At 60.3% G+C, this 22214-nt stretch overlaps 1 protein-coding gene across 1 annotated transcript in view; it reads left to right on the top strand.

The window, feature by feature from the left end:
* The window catches only part of BSN (bassoon presynaptic cytomatrix protein), a 74622-nt gene extending 57540 nt beyond the window's left edge, over positions 1-17082 (top strand). Inside the window, exons 5-12 of the mRNA XM_055558005.1 lie at positions 440-7069; positions 9219-11304; positions 11614-12404; positions 12532-12631; positions 13157-13288; positions 13545-13598; positions 13982-14074; positions 16942-17082. Coding sequence (XP_055413980.1) covers positions 440-7069; positions 9219-11304; positions 11614-12404; positions 12532-12631; positions 13157-13288; positions 13545-13585 — 9780 coding nt within the window. The 3' untranslated portion in view covers positions 13586-13598; positions 13982-14074; positions 16942-17082. The remainder of the gene's footprint in view (positions 1-439; positions 7070-9218; positions 11305-11613; positions 12405-12531; positions 12632-13156; positions 13289-13544; positions 13599-13981; positions 14075-16941) is intronic.
* Positions 17083-22214: the final 5132 nt, after the last annotated feature.

Here is a 22214-nt window from a genome sequence, read left to right as displayed (position 1 = left end):
CAGTCATCATTCCCAGGGGTCCTGGCTTTCAGGCAGGGGAGTGTGGAGAAGGGTTTAGCTCCCTGCGGGACTGGGATATGGACCTGAGACGGCCCTTTGGGCCAGAGAGGACAGCAGGGCCGCCTTGCTGAGGCATGGTGGGCCTGGAGCCTGTGGGTTCTAGGCTGATCTGTGTTTGATGCCTTTTTAGATGCTTTGTTGCATTTTTGCTACCATTAGATCTAGTAACACTTCTCTTTGAGAACCTAGGGATGCTTGTGGTTTGACATGGAACCTGTGAGTTATGCAAGCCCAGAGCAATGGAGTGGGTGGTGGGCCCTGATTCCCCCAGGAGTGGAGGCACCCCCTCCCTAGGGCCCCGGGGGTTGACAGAGAGGCTGGGGCTCCCCCAGGAGCCATCTGCTATTGGCAGTCAGCATCTGCTTCTTGCCCGCTGTAGGAGCCTGGGGGCAAGCCTTACTCTCAGGACCTGTCTCGGAGCCCACAGAGCCTCAGCGACACAGGCTATTCCTCTGATGGCATCTCCAGCTCGCAGAGCGAGATCACTGGTGTTGTGCGGCAGGAGGTGGAGCAGCTGGACAGTGCCGGGGTGACGGGGCCCCGCCCACCCAGCCCCTCGGAGCTCCACAAGGTGGGGAGCAGCATGCGGCCTTCGCTGGAGGCCCAGGGCCCGGCGCCCAGTGGCGAGCGGAGCAGGCAGCCGAGCGGCAGTGCTGAGGGGCAGAAGCGGAGGCCCCGCTCTTTGTCCATCATGCCTGAGGCCTTCAACTCCGACGAGGAGCTGGAGGAGATCCTGGAGGAGGAAGAAGACTCCACAGAGTGGGGGCGCCAGGGGGAGCAGCAGGATGCAGCAGAGTCCTCCGACGACTTCGGGAGCCAGCTGAGGCACGACTATGTGGAGGACAGCAGTGAAGGTGGCCTGTCCCCCCTCCCGCCCCAGCCCCCGGCCCGGGCGGCAGACCTGACCGATGAGGAGTTCATGCGGCGGCAGATCCTGGAGATGAGCGCGGAGGAAGACAACCTGGAGGAGGACGAGGCCGCCCCCGCCAAACACACCTCCCAGAAGGGTGGCCCCCGGCCCCGGCCCGAGCCCAGCCAAGAGCCAGGAGCACTGCCCAAGAGGCGCCTGCCCCACAACGCCACCACGGGCTACGAGGAGCTGCTGTCCGAGGGAGGCCCTGCGGAGGACGTGGACGACACTGCTGGGGCCCTGCAGGGTGGGCTCCGCCGCTTCAAGACCATCGAGCTCAATAGCACGGGCAGCTACGGCCATGAGCTGGACATGGGCCCAGGCCCCGACCCCAGCCTGGACCGGGAGCCCGAGCTGGAGATGGAGAGCCTGACGGGCTCGCCGGAGGACCGCTCCCGTGGGGAGCACTCATCCACGCTGCCGGCCTCCACGCCCAGCTACACGTCGGGCACCTCGCCCACTTCCCTGTCCTCGCTGGAGGAGGACAGCGACAGCAGCCCCAGCCGCCGGCAGCGGCTGGAGGAGGCCAAGCAGCAGCGCAAGGCCCGGCACCGCTCGCATGGGCCCCTGCTGCCCACCATCGAGGACTCCTCGGAGGAGGAGGAGCTGCGGGAGGAGGAGGAGCTGCTGCGGGAGCAGGAGAAGATGCGGGAGGTGGAGCAGCAGCGCATCCGCAGCACGGCCCGCAAGACCCGGCGGGACAAGGAGGAGCTGCGGGCCCAGCGGCGGCGCGAGCGCTCCAAGACCCCGCCCAGCAACCTGTCGCCCATCGAGGATGCCTCGCCCACGGAGGAGCTGAGGCAGGCGGCTGAGATGGAGGAGCTCCATCGCTCCTCCTGCTCCGAGTACTCGCCTTCACCTTCCCTCGACTCGGAGGCCGAGGCCCCGGAGGGGGGCCCCGGCCGGCTCTACAAGTCGGGCAGCGAGTACAACCTGCCCACCTTCATGTCCCTCTACTCTCCAACCGAGACTCCCTCGGGCAGCGCCACAACCCCCAGCTCCGGCCGGCCCCTCAAGAGCGCTGAGGAGGCCTATGAGGAGATGATGCGGAAGGCCGAGCTGCTTCAGCGGCAACAGGGCCAGGCGGCAGGGGGCCGCGGGCCCCACAGTAGTTCCTCTCAGCCCACAGCTCCCCGGGCTCAGGGTTCCTTTGAATACCAGGACAGCCCAGACCGCGACTACAGTGGGGTTGCTCAGCCAGCCGCGGAGGGCACGCCAGCCGGCCTGGGAGCAGCCGTGTACCAGGAGATCCTCCAGACGTCCCAGAGCATCGCCCGAATGCACCAGGCCTCCTCGCGGGACCTGGCCTTTGCTGAGGACAAGAAGAAGGAGAAGCAGTTTCTGAATGCTGAGAGCGCGTACATGGACCCGATGAAACAGAATGGCGGCCCACTCACCCCTGGTACCAGTCCCACCCAGCTCGCTGCCCCCGTGTCTTTCGCCACCTCCACCACCTCAGACAGCAGCGGGGGCCGAGTCATCCCTGATGTCCGTGTGACTCAGCATTTTGCAAAAGAGCCTCAGGACCCCGTCAAGCTGCACAGCACTCCTGCCTCCCCCATCTCCACCTCCAAGGAAGTAGGCATAGGCTTTGCCCAGGGCCTCGGGGCCTCGGCCTCCATGGCGGTGACCCCTGGTCCGGCTGGCCTGCCACGAGGGTACATGGCTCCGACTTCCCCAGCAGGCTCGGAGCGTAGCCCTTCACCCTCTTTTGCTGGCCATGGCTATGGACAGAGCCCGGCCACTGCAAACTATGGGTCTCAAACTGAGGAGCTACCCCAGGCCCCCCGTGGCCCAGCTGTCAGTGGGCGGGCTACCAAAGAGAAGCCCCTGGGCATGAGTGAGGGTGAGAGTGGCCCCCCACAGACCTCCCGGGGATATCCCTACTTTGCGGGCTCCAGCCCCCCTCTTTCTCCATCTTCTCCCTCTGAGAGTCCCACATTCTCCCCTGGCAAGCTGGGCCCAAGGGCCACCGCAGAGTTCTCTACACAAACGCCAAGCCCGACCCCTGCCTCGGACACACCACGGAGCCCTGGTGCCCCTGCACCGACACCCACGGTAGCTCAGGGCACACAAACGCCACATCGACCCAGCACGCCTCACCTGGTATGGCAGCAATCCTCTCAGGATGCCCCGTTCATGGTTATCACCCTGGCATCAGATGCCTCCAGCCAGACCAAGATGGTCCATGCCAGTGCCTCCACTTCCCCAGTGTGCTCACCTGTTGACACCCAGCCCATCACCCACAGCTACAGCCAGACAACACCTCCAAGTGGGTCTCAGCCCCCCGAGCTGCCTGGGCCCCCTGGCTTCCCGCGGGCACCCAGCGCTGGTGCAGATGGGCCCCTGGCAGTGTATGGCTGGGGCGCCCTGCCTGCCGAGAACATCTCCTTGTGCCGGATCTCCTCCGTCCCTGGAACGTCTAGGGTTGAGCCTGGCCCCAGACCCCCAGGCAGTGCCGTGGTAGACCTTCGCACTGCCGTCAAGCCCACGCCCATCATCCTCACCGACCAGGGCATGGACCTGACCTCTCTGGCCGTGGAAGCGAGGAAGTATGGCCTGGCTCTAGATCCAATCCCAGGACGCCAGTCAACCGCTGTGCAGCCTCTGGTGATCAACCTCAATGCTCAGGAGCAGACACATGCCTTCCTCAGCACCGCCACCACCGTGAGCATCACCATGGCCTCCTCTGTGCTCATGGCTCAGCAGAAGCAGCCTGTGGTCTATGGAGACCCCTTCCAGAGCCGGCTTGACTTTGGCCAGGGTGCAGGGAGCCCAGTGTGCCTGGCCCAGGTCAAGCAGGTAGAGCAGGCCGTCCAGACCACGCCGTATCGTGGTGGGCCTCGGGGAAGAACCCGGGAGACTAAGTTTGCCAGGTATAACCTGTCCAACCAGGTAGCACCTCTGGCCAGAAGGGACGTTTTGATCACTCAGGTGGGCCCGTCCCAGAGTGTTGGCCTCAAGTCGGGCCCAGTGCCAGAGCCCGGTACCGAACCCCATCGGGCCGCCCCTACAGAGCTGCGGTCACACGCCCTGCCAGGCACCAGGAAGCCGCACACGGTGGTGGTGCAGGTGGGCGAAGGTGCAGCAGGCACCGTGAGCACACTGCTCCCAGAGGAGCCGGCAGGGGCCCTGGACCTCACGGGGATGAGGCCAGAGAGCCAGCTGGCATGCTGCGACATGGTCTACAAGTTCCCGTTTGGCAGCAGCTGCACGGGCAGCTTCCGTGCCGCCCCAAGCGCACCTGAGAGAAGTGTGGCAGAAGTTGCCCCAGCTGGCCAAAGCAGCGGCCCCTTCTACAGTCCCCGGGACCCGGAACCTCCCGAGCCCCCCACCTACCGGGCACAGGTGATCGGGGGACCCGGCCCCCACGAAGAGCAGAGGCCCTACCCACAGGGCCTCCCTGGCAGGCTGTACTCCTCTATGTCTGACACCAATCTGGCTGAGGCCGGCCTCAACTATCATGCCCACAGGTTTGGGCAGCTCTTCCAGGGCCCAGGGCGAGACTCGGCCATGGACCTCAGCTCCCTGAAGCACTCCTACAGCCTGGGCTTTGCAGATGGCCGCTACCTTGGGCAGGGCTTGCAGTACGGTTCATTCACTGACCTGCGTCACCCCACAGACCTTTTGACTCACCCGCTTCCCATGCGGCGCTACAGCTCAGTGTCAAACATCTACTCGGACCACAGGTATGGCCCACGGGGAGATGCAGCTGGCTTCCAGGAGGCCAGCCTGGCCCAGTACAGCGCCACCACAGCGCGTGAGATAAGCCGTATGTGTGCGGCCCTCAACTCCATGGACCAGTACGGAGGGAGGCATGGCAGCGGTGGTGGGGGCCCCGACCTCATGCAGTATCAGCCCCAGCCTGGGCTCAGTGCCCCACAGGGCCTGGCTCCCCTGAGACCTGGCCTCCTTGGGAACCCCACCTTCCCAGAGGGCCAGGGTAGTCCTGGAAACCTGGCCCAGTACCGGCCTACAGCCGGCCAGGCCGCAGCAGTCAGACAGCTGCTGCCATCCACAGCCACGGTGCGGGCGGCCGATGGCATGATCTACTCGACCATCAATACTCCAATTGCTGCAACACTGCCCATCACCACGCAGCCTGCCTCAGTCCTGCGACCCATGGTGCGTGGCGGCATGTACAGGCCTTACCCACCCGGTGGAGTCGCAGCCGTGCCGCTTGCCAGCCTGACGCGCATGCCTGTGATTGCTCCGCGCATACCTCTCGGGCCCACGGGGCTGTACCGATACCCTGTACCAAGTAGATTCCCCACCCCTGCCAGTGTTCCACCCACTGAGGGTCCTGTCTACCTGGGGAAGCCGGCTGCTGCCAAGGGCCCAGGGACTGGGGGGCCCCCCAGGCCAGAGCTGCCTGCCGGGGCTGCTCGGGAAGAACCTCTTTCCACAGCACCCCCTGCTGCTGCCAAGGAGACAGGAGCAGCCCCAGCCCTGGGGGCGGGCCAGAAGCCGCTGGGAGAGGCCACTCCCGGCGGTGGCGGCGGGGCCCTGGGCCGGCCGGGGCTCGAGAAGGAGGATACCTTGCCGGAGGAGAGGCAGCGGAAGCAGCAGGAGCAGCTGCTGCAGCTGGAGCGAGAGCGGGTGGAGCTGGAAAAGCTGCGGCAGCTGCGGCTGCAGGAGGAGCTGGAGCGGGAGCGCGTGGAGTTGCAGCGGCACCGCGAGGAGGAGCAGCTGCTGGTGCAGCGGGAGCTGCAGGAGCTGCAGACCCTCAAGCATCACGTGCTGCAGCAGCAGCAGGAGGAGCGGCAGGCACAGTTCGCCCTGCAGCGGGAGCAGCTGGCCCAACAGCGCCTGCAGCTGGAGCAGATCCAGCAGCTGCAGCAGCAGCTGCAGCAGCAGCTGGAGGAACAGAAGCAGCGGCAGAAGCCGCCCTTCCCCATGGCCTGTGAGGCACCTGGCAGAGGGCCGCCCCCGGCTGCCCCAGAGATGGCCCAGAATGGCCAGTACTGGCCACCCCTGACCCATGCAGCCTTCATCGCCGTGCCCGAGGGGTCCGGGCAGCCGCGTGAGCCCATGCCGCACCGCGGTCTCCCCAGCTCTGCCTCAGACATGTCACTGCAGACGGAGGAGCTGTGGGAGGCGGGCCGCAGTGGTGGCCTCAAGAAGCGGCACTCCATGCCACGCCTGCGAGATGCGTGCGAGCCGGAGTCGGCGCCTGAGCCCTGCGGGGTCAGGAGGATCGCGGACAGCAGCGTGCAGACGGACGAGGAGGATGGAGAGGGCCGCTACCTTCTGACCCGACGGCGCCGGGCACGGCGGAGCACCGACTGCAGCGTGCAGACCGACGACGAGGACAGCGCCGAGTGGGAGCAGCCTGTGCGCCGCCGTCGGTCCCGTCTTTCCCGCCACTCAGACTCTGGCTCTGACAGCAAGCACGATGCCATGGCCTCTTCCTCCGCTGCTGCCCCCGCCACGAGGGCCACGAGCAGCGTGGGCATCCAGACCATCAGTGACTGCTCCGTGCAGACGGAGCCTGACCAGCTACCCCGAGTCTCTCCAGCCATCCACATCACAGCCGTCACCGACCCCAAGGTGGAGATCGTCAGGTACATATCGGCGCCCGAGAAGACTGGGCGCGGTGAGAGCCTGGCCTGCCAGACGGAGCCAGAGGGGCAAGCCCAGGGCGTGGCCGGGCCGCAGCTCATGGGGCCGACCGCCATCAGTCCCTACCTGCCTGGCATCCAGATCGTCACCCCAGGGCCCCTGGGCAGATTCGAAAAAAAGAAGCCGGATCCCCTGGAGATCGGATACCAGGCCCACCTGCCCCCGGAGTCCCTCTCTCAGCTCGTGAGCCGCCAGCCTCCCAAGTCCCCCCAGGTCCTCTACTCACCAGTCTCCCCTCTGTCCCCACACCGGCTCCTGGACACCTCCTTTGCTTCCAGTGAGAGGCTGAACAAAGCTCACGTGAGTCCCCAGAAGCACTTCACAGCTGACAGCGCTTTCCGCCAGCAGACGCTGCCGCGCCCCATGAAGACCCTGCAGCGCTCCCTGTCCGACCCTAAGCCCCTCAGCCCCACCGCCGAGGAGTCTGCCAAAGAGAGGTTCCCCCTCTACCAGCACCAGGGGGGACTGGGTAGCCAGGTATGGGCACCGGGGCTGGGCCAGGGTGGGACAGGGGTCTCAGCCTAGCCTGGGGGGCCCCACAGGGAGGGGCATTTCCTGGGGTGGGGGTGGAGTCACCTCCAGCTCCAGAGGCCCAGAGCTAGAAGTCGAGAGTCGGAGGCACATTGGGTCCATATCTGGTGGAGCCCACAGCCCAGCAAGGTGATCCTGGGCAAGACAAACTCACACTTGGGCCCCCGCGGCCATCCAGACCCTGCTGGAAACTTCAGCCCCTCCCTAGAGCTGCCTCTTCACGGCCCACAGCTGGCCTAGGCTCTGCCACTTCCTCCTTGTGGCCTCCTCAGCTCTCCCATCTGGCCTGTGCCCCTCCTAGTGCAAACCTCTTCTCTGGATTTTTCCTGGGAAAATGAGTAACATGGACCTGGCTGAGCTGCTTCCCAGTCCCCAGCTCCAGCCTGGCTCCCCTTGCCCCACACAAAGCCCCAGCCCCCTGAACTACCCTTCAGGGCCCATCCCTGTAGGTTGCAGTGTGCACTCCACCTGATCTTGTCCCGTGCCCACATCCAACCCTTAGCGAATCTGTTCACACACCTGTCTGCTCCCCTAGATAGCAGCTCCTTGTCTGTGACTTTAGTTGCCAGTGATGTCCTGGAACTGTGAGAGAGGGCCTGGCATGTTGGGAAGATGGGGATGGCTAGGGCCTGACACCAAGGACTTTGACTGCCAGGCCAGGATGGGTGGGCTTTTCTCAAAGGCCCTTGAAGCTTCTGGATGTTTCAGGCAGGTGAGACAGGACGAGATGAGTATCTTAGGAAGCTTCCTGGGCAGAATGTGGGCAGGTGGACTGAAGGAACCGCCTGTACAGTGGCCCTGGGGAGAGCCTGCAGGAGCCAGAGGCGTTGTGAGGTATACTTCTGGGTAGGATGCAGAGAGGGGAGAGGTGAGGCCTCGATGGGTGGGGTTGTGGAGGAGAACCCTGGGGTATGCAGCCCAGAGGGGAGGGGGTGCGATACAGAGTCAGCGCTGGCAGGGAGGGCAGGGCAGAGAGGCGGGGGTCCTGCCTCCACACGAGGGTCAGCACAGAGGTCCCGTGCACTGGGCGCTCTACCGTGAGCACTCATGGCGTGTGATCAAAATGACAAGCGATGGACAACAGCGTGAGGAATTCAAAGAGGGAAATTCGTTCCATTCCCTCAAAGACCACCCTTCATCCTGAGGTTTAGGGACACATTAGCATTTCCTTTAGGACATGTGTTGAAAGCAGGTTGAGAGTTGCTTGGCAAGTCCAGTGTTAGTCCCCAGTGTATTTGGGGGATTTGGGTGGGCCATAAAACCCAGAGGCCAGGGAGCTAGAGACAGTTGGAGGGCAAAACTTCTGGCAGGGTGGACCTTGCGGCAACACAGAATGAGCAGGTGAGCAGGGCCCCACAGAGCGCACATTAGGGAGCCCCGACCAGGAAGCCAAGGAGCCAGAGATATGGCTGCAGAGGCCCTCGAGGGGTCTGGCAGCCTCAGAATGCAGGGGCTGACAGGGATGTGGAGGAAGCTGGGGCCAGGCGGAGAACATGGCCTGGCAGAGGGTGATATAGGGCTGCAGGAGGAGGAGACTGTGAACAGGCAGCTGAACTGCCTTTCACTTGAGAGAGGAGGAGGGCAGGAGGCAGAAAAGAGCCTGCAGCCCCTGATTTTGTCAGCACGCACCCCTGGCCACGACCCTCTAGGGAACCCGGTGGGCCCAGGACCCTCTCCACTCCTGTCCATGGCCCTCCGCTACCCTTGGTGCCTGCCAGCTGCTCAGACCCACACCCAGAGCCAAACTTGTACCCTCCTGCCCTCAGTACACTCAGTGGGAGGCAGAAGGTGCTACGCCCACTGGAGATGAGCAGGGGTTCTCAGAGCCGCTGGGGGTCAGGCCAGTACTGGGCATCAGCAAGAGGGGCCTCTGCTCCTTCCTCCCCTCCCACTGCCCTGAGCTCTGGGAAGGAAAAGGCCCATAAGACAATCACAGGTCCTCCTTCCAAGGCCATTGGGTGGGCAGGGCAGGCCTCGAGGCTGCCTGGAGAACCAGGGCGCTGACCCCGGCTAGGCCAGGCCTCTTCTACCCCGTGCCCCAGCAAGCCACCCACACCTTGGGTCTCAGTGCTGCCCGCCCTTCCCTCTGTCTCAGGTGTCGGCGCCGCCGCCCAACGGCCTGGTCCGCAAGGTGAAGCGGACACTGCCCAGCCCCCCTCCAGAGGAGGCTCACCTGCCCCTGGCTGGCCAGGCTGCTCCCCCACAGCTGTATGCAGCCAGCCTGCTGCAGCGCGGGCTGGTGGGGCCTGCTGCTGTCCCCGCCACCAAGGCCAGCCTGCTCCGGGAGCTTGACCGGGACCTACGGCTGGTGGAGCATGAGTCCACCAAGCTGCGCAAGAAGCAGGCGGAGCTGGACGAGGAGGAGAAAGAGATCGACGCCAAGCTCAAGTACCTGGAGCTGGGCATCACCCAGCGCAAAGAGTCTCTGGCCAAAGACCGGGGTGGCCGGGACTACCCACCTTTGCGTGGTCTCAGCGAGCATCGTGACTACCTGTCGGACAGTGAGCTCAACCAGCTGCGGCTCCAGGGCTGTGCCACCCCGGCTGGGCAATACGCGGAGTTCCCTGTCACTGCCGCCGCCCCTGCTACTCCCTCCGGCTCTGCTGCTTTCCAGCCTCCCCGGTTCCCACCTCCAGCGCCACTGTACCCTGCAGGCAGCACTGGGCCAACTCAGAACGGATTCGCAGCCCACCAGGCACCCACCTACCCTGGTCCCAGCACATACCCAGCACCTGCTTTTCCTCCTGGCACCAGTTACCCCGCTGAGCCTGGCCTTCCCAGCCAGCAAGCGTTCCATCCCCCGGGCCATTATACAGCCCAGACGCCCCTGCCAACCACACAGACCACCCTTTACCCAGCCCTGGCTGACAGCCGTGCCCCCCACCAGAAGCCGCGCCAGACATCACTGGCCGACTTGGAGCAGAAAGTGCCCACTAACTACGAGGTGATCGCCAGCCCCGTCGTGGCCATGTCTTCAGCCCCATCGGAAACCAGCTACAGCGGCTCTGGCCCCGCCGCCAGCAGCAGCTACGAACAGGGCAAGGCTCCCGAGCTGCCGCGGGCCAGTGACCGCGGCGGTGTGAGCCTGAGCCCAGCCCCCATCTACTCCTCTGACTCACACTACACCAGCCTAGAGCAGACTGTCCCCCGGAACTATGTGATGATTGATGACATCAGTGAACTGACCAAGGACAGCACCTCCACTGCCCCCGAGAGCCAGCGACTGGAGCCCCTGGGGCCAAGCAGCAGTGGGCGTCCAGTGAAAGAGCCAGGAGAACCAGGGGTCCTTGAGGGGTCCGCACTGCCCTGCTGCTATACCAGAGGGGAGGAAGAATCCGAGGAAGACTCTTACGAGCCCCGTGGTAAGAGTGGCCACCACCGGGGTGTGGAGAGCAATGGCCGAGCAGCCAGCACGCACTATTACAGCGACAGTGACTACAGACACGGCACTCGAGCGGACAAGTATAGTCCAGGCCCTGCGGGGCCCAAGCACCCCTCTAAGAGCCTGGCCCCAGCTGCCGTCCCCTCGAAGCGCAGCAAGCACCGGAAGCAGGGAATGGAGCAAAAGATCTCCAAGTTCTCACCTATCGAAGAGGCCAAGGATGTGGAGTCAGACCTGGCTTCCTACCCCTCCTCTGCAGTCAGCAGTAGCCTGGCTTCACGGGGAAGGAAGTTCCAGGACGAAATCACCTATGGGCTCAAGAAGAACGTGTATGAGCAACAGCGGTATTACGGGGTGTCCAGCCGGGACCCAGCGGAGGAGGATGACCGCACGTATGGTGGGAGCAGCAGGTCCCGGGGGGCACCTGCATACAGCGGGGAGAAGCTGTCCAGCCATGACTTCGGGGGCCGGGCCAAGGGATATGAGCGGGAACGGGAGGCTGTGGAGCGACTTCAAAAAGCGGGCCCCAAGCCCTCATCTCTGAGCATGGCCCACGGCCGGACCCGGCCCCCCATGCGGAGCCAGGCCTCTGAAGAGGAGAGCCCTGTCAGCCCCTTGGGGCGGCCCCGCCCTGCTGGGGGCCCCCTTCCCCCCGGGGACACCTGCCCACCATTCTGCTCCAGCCACTCCATGCCTGACGTCCAGGAGCACGTCAAGGAGGGACCACGGTCCCACTCATATAAGCGTGACGAGGGCTACATCCTGGATGATTCCCACTGCGTAGTTTCCGACAGCGAAGGTAATGGCAGCTGGGGGTGATGTCTGCGGATGCTCAGCACCTGGGGGGCCTTGCCTACCCGTGGGGTCCTGAGCCCTGAGGTGTCCCAGTGGGGCCGGGCCTGGTGCCTCACCTGGTGGGCCCTGCTGCTGGCTGCCCTTCCTCCTGCTCCGCCTGTACCCTGGCCCCAGCGGTGGGGGGGGGGCTGGGGGCCTGGCGTTAACGCTTGTGGCTGTGGCGCCCACTCTGTTTTCCTTGCATGGCTTCAGCTGGGCCAGCCCCCTGCGGCCAGCCCGGGGGTTGACCGTGTTCTGTTTTTGGTCTCTGAAGCGTATCACCTGGGCCAGGAGGAGACAGACTGGTTTGATAAGCCCCGGGATGCCCGCTCTGACCGGTTCAGGCACCATGGGGGCCACGCAGTCTCCTCCTCCTCCCAGAAGCGAGGCCCTGCCAGGCACGGCTACCACGACTACGATGAGCCCCCCGAGGAGGGCCTGTGGCCACATGATGAGGGTGGCCCTGGCCGCCATGCCTCAGCCAAGGAACACCGACACCACGGTGACCACGGGCGGCACTCAGGCCGCCACGCCGGCGAGGAGCTGAGCCGACGGGCTGCCAAACCACATGTTCGGGACGTGGGTCGCCATGAGGCCCGGCCTCACCCGCAGCCCAGCCCTGCCCCGGCCATGCAGAAGAAAGGTCAGCCTGGGTACCCCAGCTCCGCCGAATACTCACAGCCATCCCGTGCCCCATCAGCATACCATCACTCTTCCGAGAGCAAGAAGGGCTCCCGACAGGCCCACCCTGGGCCCGCGGCGCTGCAGCCAAAGCTAGAATCCCAACCGCAGCCGCAAGGCCGGCAGGCAGCCCCAGGGCCACAGCCGTCCCAGCCGCCGCCATCCAGGCAGATGCCCTCGGCAACAGCGTCGCGCCAGCCACAGACACAGCCGCAGCCACAGCAAAGTCTTGGGCTGCAGCCTCTGCAGCAGGCCCCATCGCAGGCGCGGCTGCAGCAGCAGGGCCAGCCAGCTGCCCGGGGTCCAGCCTCTGCTACCAGCCAGTCAGCAGGGAAGCCTCAGGCAGGCCCCCCGACAGCCACAGGCCCCCAGCCATCAGGACCAGTAAGTAGGGCTCCAGCATACGGATCCCCTGCAGGGTGGATGCTGGGACTGCAGCTTGGACGGGCCCTGGGTTCCAGGCTGGGCAGAGTGGATGGACAGTAGCTCAGCTGTGTTGTGTGTTTTGCAGCCACGGGCAGAGCAGGCGAACAGCTCTAAAGGGACAGCCAAAGCGCCCCAGCAGGGGAGGCCTCCTCAGGCCCAGCCACCACCAGGACCTGGCCCTGCAGGTGAGCCTGCCTTTGGGCACCCTTGGCTATCACCCAGAGTACCTGGGCTGCCTTCTTCCTATGCTGACCGGGACCCTGAGCTTCCCCACACTGCGTGCCGTCACTGGTTCCTGAGAAGTGCCCAGTGCAGCACTGCAGGCGTCCCCAGCAGAAACGAGCCTGGGGTTAGAATTAGCCAATGGGTCACCAGCACGGGGGACTTAGGGCCCAGGCAGCTCCGAATGGAGAGCCTGGAAGGGGCTGGTGAGCACAGTGCCACGACCTAGCTCCTTATTTTCCTTCCTCCCTCCTCCCTTTTTTTTTCTGCCTTTGCCTTCCTTGCTCCTTCTTTATCGTCCTCAACTTCTTTCTTTTTTCTGCTTCTTCACACCTCTTTTCTTCCTGTTCTTACCTTTCTCTCTTGATTTCTCTGTCATCCTCCTCACCTTTCATTGCACAGGGCACCTGTGTTGCCATTACTTGCCTGCTCAGACTCTGAAGAGCCAGTCCAGGCACGGCTCATGATGGTGGTTCCTTTCCCCGTAGGCGTGAAGGCTGGAGCCAAGCCTGGAGGGACCCCAGGGGCTCCTGCCAGCCAGCCAGGTGCCGAAGGGGAGAGCGTGCTCTCCAAGATCCTCCCCGGTGGGGCCGCGGAGCAGGCTGGCAAGCTGACAGAAGGTAATCAGTGCCTATGGCCAGGTCCGTGGTGGGCAGTGCTCACGGGCCCTACCGTTGCAGAGTTTGGGTCTGGGGAATGGTTCCGGGCTGGGCCACCCGGGCACGGGCCAGCCCAAGGGCGCACCTGCTGCTGCCTAGTTATTCTTAAGGCAGTCCCTGCCCCTCAGGCCAAGCTTGGCTTTGCACCAAATGGCCTTGACTAGGAGGGAGCCTTGCCTACTTTCCTGACACCTCTCTCCTTTCTCCTGTGTCACAGCTGTGTCTGCTTTTGGTAAAAAATTCTCCTCCTTCTGGTGACCATGCCCTCAGGGTGAGTATAAGCCTCCTGTACCCACCTTCCCCTGGGAAAGGCCTGAGGCACTGGACGTGGGGGAGGACTTCTGGGAGGAGCATGGTCTTCAGTGATGCAGAAGCATTCACTGAAGCATTCACTTCAGGAGCGGGTGATGTGGTCAGAGCTGCAGTGAGTGTAGGAGGAGGAAAGGGAGGAGGGGCCCTCTGCACAGAGGGCCCAACGTGGGGCCTATACAGTAGAGATCCCCAGCTAAGGGAAGCCAGGGCCAGCTTCCCTTTGTCCTTTTCCAGCACCCCCAGCCCCTGACAGGGTTCTGAGAGCTACGCGTTGACAGTAGGTTGTAGGGGGTTCCACAGGGGTGCAGCTCCTCCCAGCCCTCCCTTGTGTATACTCCACAGGCTCTTGAAGAAATGAAGGGAGATGATATCATTGCTGTGGAAAAATCTCTGGAGCCAGAGGCCTGGGCGCAGCTCTGGACTCTGCGTATAACAGTGAGTATCAGGACCAGGCTGGGCTTGGCGGAGGAGGAGGTGAAGGGCCCAGGCCGCCGACCCAGCTTCTGCAAATGTGAACTAGGAGGGGCCTACGGGAGCTTCCTTCAGCTGGGACAGGCCCAGCAGCTACCTGGAGGCAGAAACAACTGAGCTGGCTGAGATGACTCAGGTAGTAACCTCAGGAAAGGGCCGGGCAGAACCAACTGTGCCCCACAACTGGGGCTCCATACACTGGGCGCTGATTCCAGAGCCCTGTCTCTGAGGCCTAGTGCTGGTCACTTTGTTCCAGACGTTCAGAGGAAGCTGGAGTCCCCAAACCCTGTAGAGTTAGCAGCCCTCAGTGTGACGTCAAAATAAAATTGACCTCACAGTTGCAAGAGGAACATGAAGAATGAGCGGAGAGGTGGATGGGAAAGGGACAGAGAGCCGGTAGGACACCGACGGGAGTCTCAGCTCCAGACCAGGTCAGCCCAGGAAGAGAGCAGAAGGGCCTCAGGAGGGGGGCCCTGGCTCTTGCTGGGCTGTGGTGATCAAAGCAGGATCAGAAGCCTGGACCTAGAGCCTTCTCTGGCCCTGGCCTTGCCTCTGGGCAGGCAAGAAGAAGTGGTACCTCCTGCAGGATGGTGGGTAGGGTAGGTTGGCTGTCTGCGTTGCTCTGTGCAAAACCAGGGACTACCTCCTCACATTCCATAGCCTTAGGGTCCTCTTCCTATCCCTCCTTTGCCACTTCTGCTGCTAAGAGTACAGAGGTATGGGTGCTTCTCATGGTGGGCAGGCATGTGTGTGGCAGGGCCAGGTGCTCAACAGTCAAATCACAAGGGAGCCCTGGGACCAGCCGGGGCCTTTGCCCAGGCCTGGCCTGCTTGTAGGAAGGAGTGAGATCGAAAAGGTCACCTGTCTCTGGAGGACCAGTGGGGAGACTGGAAAGGTCCAGTTCCCATCCATTTATTCATTTATTCAGTAAGTGTTTGTCAGGTACAAGTAGATGCTGGGCCCTGTTCTGAAGAGTGCTGAGGATCCAGCAGAGAATAGGACTGGGTCCCTGCCCTCTGAAGCTGGCAGCCCGTTAAGAGGGGCAGAGAAGAAATAAGTTAAAAAAAAATAAGATGAGAAGGTAATTTCTGGGATATCCCTGGAGGTCCAGTGGTTAAGACTCTGCACTTCTAATGCAGGGGTGCATGTTCGATCCCTGGTCAAGGAACTAAGATCCCACATGCCACAGAGCATGGCCAAAAATGTTAAATAAAATGAAATTGAGTCCTTAAGTAAAAAGAAAATATTTTTAAAAATGAGAAGCATATGAATCTATAAAAAAAGTCTTAAAAAAAAAAAAAAGGAATTTCTGAAGGTTTTAAGTGTTCTAAAGGCAGTTATGGCTCAGAGGGGTCTACTCTAGAGAAGGTGGTCAGTAACAGGTAAGGCTCAAGCAGGGAGAAGAGGCTGCAGTGGAATGTGCCCAGGTGAGGGAATGGCACCTGCAGAGCCTCCAATGAGACAGACTTCAGGGACAGACAGAAGGCCAGCACAATCAGAGCCAAGGAGGAGGGGAGAGATGTCCAAGGGTATAGTCAGAGGAGCCAGCTGGGCTGGGCTTTGCAGGCCAAAGTGGAGAGCCCAGAATTTGTTCCAAGGAGACTAGTCACAGCACAGCACTCCAGTGTTCATCCCACCTTCACCCCCAGGGCAGCAGACTCCCTGCCACCTTCCCGCTCCACCACATGTTTTCTCTGAGTTGCCCTGGAACAGAGGTGAAATGGCAATTTGTGTTGAAGGGAGGGGAGGTAGGGGCAGCTCGGGACCAGGCCCATGGCAGGATCTGCCTCGGGTGTAGGGCCAGGGCTGTGTCACTGGGGAGCAAAAGGAGCCACTGGCGTGGCTTCAGCCCACGTTCTGCCCCGTGATGCGCATGGGCCACTGAAGCCACTGACTGTGGACTTCAAGGAGTCTCCCTCAAGGTCTGGCATCCAGCTGATCGGGCCAAGCAGTCAGCGCTGCTGTGAGTGTCCGTCTCCTGGTGCCTTTTGTGGAGATTTCAGAAGTGGGCTGGGAGAGGCTCGTCATTTTAAACAAAACCCCATCTCCCTCATTCCTTTTAAAAAAATTTTTTTTAAATAAGTTTATTTGCTTCAAGGTTTACAAATAACACAGGTGCACCTTGTATTTAAAATTGCCATTATAGATGAGAGCATACATGCAGAGTCATTTTTGTTTGAGTAATATTTTTGATGTAATAGATTTTAAGATGTGGTGAGGGAGGGATCTGACAGAGATGAATGTGCCAAGCAAAACCACAACTGTGTATCTTTTAAAGCACATAATGGCTCTAAGTACCATGTTGTTAAGGATTCTCATGAAGTGCCATAGACTGTACATCAAATCAGTATTATTTGTTCAGTATTATTGTTTTCAGAGCCACATTTTGTTGCTTATTTGCTAGTATTAATCAGTCAAAGGGCACCATTCTTTTTTTTTTTTTTTTTTGAAACCAAAGCTGTCTCAGAAATGGCCGATTTAACTTTATAGTAACAAAATAGCACAACACAGACTCAATACAGATAAATTCACACAGACTGGAGATTATGTATAATAGATATATATGAAGCAACTTGTGTTAAAGAAATGTCCCTTCCTGGCCAACATGATTCTTCTTTCTTCCTGACCTTCTCTTTATGACCTTAAACCTGCCCCAGCACCCATCTCCTCCACCTCAGTGGGGCTGGGATCCCGTGGGTGCGGAGGAGCCGGGCCATCAACCTGTGGCTGACAGCTGGAAGGAGGGTGGGCAAGAGGCAGCTGTCCACGGTGCTTGACCAAAATTTTCTCTTTCCTTTTTCCTTCTCTCCTTCCTCCTTTTCTCCTCCAAGCATCTACAATCTGACAAACCTTCGGCCCAAAGACTCACACGAGGTGGGACGTGGCTGTCGGGCCTCAGTTGAGGACAGGATGTTTTCTAACAGCAGCTGCCAGGGTGAAGCCTGTGCTGGTCACGTGGGACCACTGGACCCGGGTACCCGTGACTGTCTTCCCAGAGACCCTGCTCTCCTCCGGGCGCCACCGTCAAGGCGCAGCCATCAGTGGGAGGGAGGAACACCCTCTGGAGACCCTGCCACATGGCAGTCTTGCTGCTCTTCCCATAGCTGCCCTCCGCGGCCCGGCCGGCCCGGCCTCCAATGCGTTATACACAGAGTTGGGGCGCACGCTGCCTGTTTTTGACGGATGCTGCCCTCCCTCCACCATGCCAGAAGTTTTTCCACAGCCTTGGAGAGGGGCTTTGACCGAGGGCTGGGGGCCCCAGGCTCCGTTTCCTTCACATTCCAGCTGGCCCAGATCCCTCCGTGGCCACAGGGCCCTGCCCCACCTCATCCTGCCCTCTGGGTGACACCGGAGCAGGTGTCCACGTGGCTAGCGTGGGATTGGGAGAACTTTACAAACGTTAGGACCTAACACTGTCTCATCGCTGAAATCAGAGGCCATAGCACCGAAAAGCAGCGTGGGCGCCGGCTGAGGCTTCTCCCAGCCTGTGGGCGGCCGCGTGCTAGCACGCCCGCCGCTATCTTCAAAGCCATTCCCCCCAATCATCATGAGCATCCCAGCGGCCCCTCCATTGTCTCGACCAGCCGGCTCCTCGTTCGTACACCTGGGGATTTCTTTTGATTTCGAGAACAGCCTTAATCATTTCAGTTTGATTTAAGTGTATACCTCATAAACATTGTTCTTTCGTTTCTCCTCCCACCCCTCCTTTCTCTCTTCCCTCTCTCGGCTCATCTCCTTGCCTCTCCGCTCCACCACCACCTTGTGACTGATGGTTTGGTTTCCTCTTTGCTCTGCCCCTGCTCAGCACAGGGAGAATGTTGACTAAGAAGCAATAGTGGGCAGCAGGCCACCAAGAGCACAAGCCCAGGGCAGGGTCTAGGGAGGCCCCTCAGCCCGCCTCTGTTTACCGTGGAACTCCAGTCCTTCTTAAGCCATCACCAGTGGACGTGCTCAGAGCAGAGGGGCCAGGGCTTCTGCCAGTCGAGCAGGGGAAGGGCCCAGAGTCCTGTGCTGGGGTGGGTGGCGCCGTCCAATCCACCCCAGTGGACTGGGCGGGGCTCCTCCCCGAGGCCCTTCCATCTGGGGCCTCCCTTCATCTTGGGCACAGCCGCAAGTCTCATCTCTAACGTTCTATGCAATGAAATATAAACCCTCAAAGACAACTGTTAATATTTATTAAATTCCATGTTACGTATAAGGAGTTAATTGCAAAGATGCAATTGAGAAACTGGATAGATCAGCTCATATCCAACCCCTCACTCCCCTCCCCCTCCCCCGCTCCCACCGTGTGTGTGAAGTTCTCAGTCTGTGGCATGTTCGACCTGTGGCAGGACTCGCTGCTGCCAAGCAAGTCACCGCCGGTCCCGCAGCGGAGCATGCACAGCTCGCAGCCTCTTTGCACGATCTCATCCATTTTAGCTCGACCCTCTTGCTTGGAGTTCTTTTTGTCTCAGACCCCCTCCTTCAGGAGTGCTTCTAGCTGACTTCTGCACGAGCTAGTGAGGACAGCCGGAATTGCTGCCCAAGCATGCCAGGCCGCGGGCCCGGCAGTACAAGGCCCCACACACCCTGCGTGTTTCTCTGACCAAGACGTCTCCGGGGAGACACATGGTGGGAGCCCACACAGGATGTGTACACGTGAACATTTGGAAGGTTGGCTGTGGGATTTCCATCTGTAAGTTGCCCCCCGCCCTTACCCTGGCCCTGAGCCAGAGACATCTGGCTGCCCCTTCCCAGCGGGGCAGTGTTTGAGGGCAGAGCTGGGCTGCCTCTGCAGCCAGAGACAGAAGCCAAGAGTGGGGTCTGCCTGTGTCCTAGGACACCAGCTCCTGACTGTGCCTGATCTGTGCCTCTCCTCTAGCTTGTAAGCTCCAAGGTCTGTGAGCCAGGAAATCTAGGCTGGGACTCGAGGCCAGAGGATGCTCAGGAAGGGCTGGACCTTTGCATTTGTGGCACGGACAGCTGACAGAGTCACTTTACATCAGAGTGGGTGTTCCTATAGACAGTGGCTTCAAGCGGAGTTTTTTTGGGAAGAATCTCAATAACAAGACTTCCAGAAGGTTCTGTGGTGACACTCTCTGCGTCTGTCCCCAGGACCTAAACACCCCACCAGCCCCCATCTCTGGAGCCTCAGCGTCCCACTGCTCATGACTGAGCCAAGCGTGCAGCAGGCACCTGACCCCTCCAGGCCTGGCCTTCCTCCAGAGTTTGCTCCATGCATTTCTCAGGGGTCCGCATTTCTCCTTTCCAAAAAGGTCTACAAGCCCTTTCAGAGAGGGATCCTGGCCCACCTCTGGCAGCTGTGGATGAGATAGGAGGCTATTACCCACTTTGTTGGGCCCAGGCCCTGCCCTTCTGGATTTGGGCTTCACCCATCCAACGGGACACCTGCCTCATTGCAGAGAGCAGGCCTGGGCTATGTGAGCCCATCTGTGCAAGGGCTGAGGGAGGCCATCATCTGGCCCCTCTGACCACCCAGGGCCAGGTTTTTGTGAGCTGTGCCTAGTGGCTGGATACGTATGTGAGGGACTAATGCAGTGAGCCTCCCCGCAGAAGGCCAAGGGACGGGTCCAGAAGCGGGGAACAGGCAAGGAGATGACAGCAGGCCAGCCCTCATCAAGGCCAGTTTCAGGCTCTCACACATTGACTTTTCAGCAAATCTTTCTGGTCAAGCTCTCTGAGTTGGACATTTCTGACATCTGCCACTCCCTACCCCCCCCAACATATCCACAGGACACATCTGTACCATCACCCCCTTGTGAAGGTGGCTGGAGCAGGCCTCTGGGCCACAGGTATGCTGGCCCTTGTGTAGATACCGCTGTGACTCCGGGGACCAGAGGCTGAGGGACGAGTGTTCGATGCCTTGGGTGCTGGGGAGCGCCAAGCACACCTCCACACAGGCAAGGGGATGTCTCTGGGAAGCAGTCCAGGCCTTCTCTATACCCTCCCCCACCCCAGTGTCATGAGTAAGGGCACTGCCTCCTCTGTCTACTTCAGGGCCCAATGCATTCACAGCGACAACCCCTGGCCCACCATCGCTTAGTCCCTGGGAAGAGACTGGTCTCAGGGCCCATGGTGAGAGGCAGCAGTGGCAGCAACTATGTCCTGTCTTCTGGAGCCTGTGGGGAGTTTTCCAGGCCGATCCTTTGCCATGGCAACAAGGCCCTGGCCTGTTGGCCCCTCCCTTGCCCTCGTGCCCCCTCCCCCCACTCTGTAAATACTTGTCGTCATGGACTCCGACGGGTCAAAGGGACAGGCCTGACCAACTGAAGCGCCTCAGAGACATCACCTCTGTCTCCCTGGGTACCAGCAGCCCTGGTGCCGTGTGCACTGGGGGGCACGGGAGAGCCATAAGAGTCGTGAGGTTATTGTGTGTGTGCGCATGTGAACAAGCGTGTGAGCGTATGTGTGTGCGTGTCTGCCTCACTCGGCCTCTGGGACCCAATAAGCCTGTCCTCTCTCAGAGCAGCGCCCTGGAGAGTGGTGGCCGCCCCACGCCTTTCCTCTGCTAGCTTCTATGTCTTGTTTTGGCTCTCCCCTACACACTCCTGCCCTGCCTCCCTTCTTTCCTCTCTTCCCTTCTTTCCTTCTCTCCTTCTTTCTTTGAGGGGGGAAGAGTGCTGTACAAAGTCAAACAAACAAGTTTACAGTTGTAAGTGCAATGACCCGAGTCCTTCACGTGACCTTGTGAACCGTGTGCCGTCCTCCGTGCTCTGTGAGAACTCGTGGTACTTCAGTGTCCCTCCCCCTGTATTGTGACAAGGTAATTCTGTGGTATCAGAATAAAAGGACTTGATATAAACAACCTACAGACTGTCTCTGGGATGGTTTCTGAAATGGGCAGGCGCAGGCAGAGGAACAAATCCCCCAACTGTGACAGCCCCGTGTTTTCATTAAAGGGAAAGAATGAGAAGACAAAGTTGCGCAAGTACCGGCAAGGCCAGGGCAGAGTTCACAGCAATCTGGCCAAAGACAGTGGGTCCCTCCACAAAGGCAAAGTTTAATGCTTGAACCTGGAGAGAGCAGTTAGTTCACTGGGCAGACTTGTTAATTTTTTTAAGTTTTTTAAATTGGGGTTTAATTACTTTATAGTGTTGCGTTAGTTTCTGCTATACCACAAGGTGACTCAGCTATAAGTATACATATAACCCCTCCCTCCCACCTACCCCCCCTCAAGGGCAGACTGTTGAGGGTACCTTCACAGTCTGCGAGTGTCTGGGGTGCACACTTTTCTGGGGCCTGATTCCTGGGGACGCAAGTGAGCAGGTGCTGCCCCCTGGTGCCACCAACAAGCCCTACACCTGTCTGCCTTGGCTGTGTCCACTCCAACCCCCAAACTCTTGGGGGCTACTAGATCTTAGTCCTTCCCCAGACTAGGAAAGCCTTCTTATCAAAGTAACCCTGAGTTTCTAGAAATATTTAAAAACACGGATACGTGAAAAGAGTATCAGCTTCACCTCTGGCCTTCCTCAAAGTTAGTATCTTGATGCGTGTCTTTCCTTGATGCATGTCTTTACTTCCTGTGTTTTTCATTTTAAACAGAACCAGAAGATACAGCAGTTCCTGTTTTCTAGCCTTCTGTTTATTTCTACACGTTCATTCCAGATACCTAGATGTTCATCCTCCAGTGCCCAGCCTCCAGAGAGCTGCACCATGAGTTTACAGCCAGGCTGCTGAAAGTGCCCTCAAAAGACAGGCGCTACGTCCCCAGTTTTCCTGTTGTAAACAACGCTGTAGCGAACATCCTCATTTCCAACTTTCCACCCAGATGAGTGGCTGGGGCCACTCTTTCTGCTCCCAGTTCTGGCCTTAACAGGCCTGCACCTACGGATGCATGGGGTCACGCAGAGTCGGACATGACTGAAGCGACTCAGCAGCAGCAGCAGCAGCAGCCAGCAAATGGAAACTGTTTTTACCTGACTAGTCTGATGGGGAAGGGGAAGCTGCAGGCCAGTCAAGTGGGATCTGAGTCACAGGCAAGGCAGGGCACAGGGACCCAGGGTCTTGAGGGAGCCAGGGTCCTTGGCTCCAGCCAAGCTCAGGAGACATCCATTGCTTCTGGCTTGACAACTGGCCAGCCTCTCCTGCCATGGTAACCTGCCCT

This window comes from Bubalus kerabau, chromosome 20, assembly GCF_029407905.1.
Source record: "Bubalus kerabau isolate K-KA32 ecotype Philippines breed swamp buffalo chromosome 20, PCC_UOA_SB_1v2, whole genome shotgun sequence".
NCBI lineage: Eukaryota > Metazoa > Chordata > Mammalia > Artiodactyla > Bovidae > Bubalus > Bubalus kerabau.
This window is presented reverse-complemented; position numbering and strand designations above follow the sequence as displayed.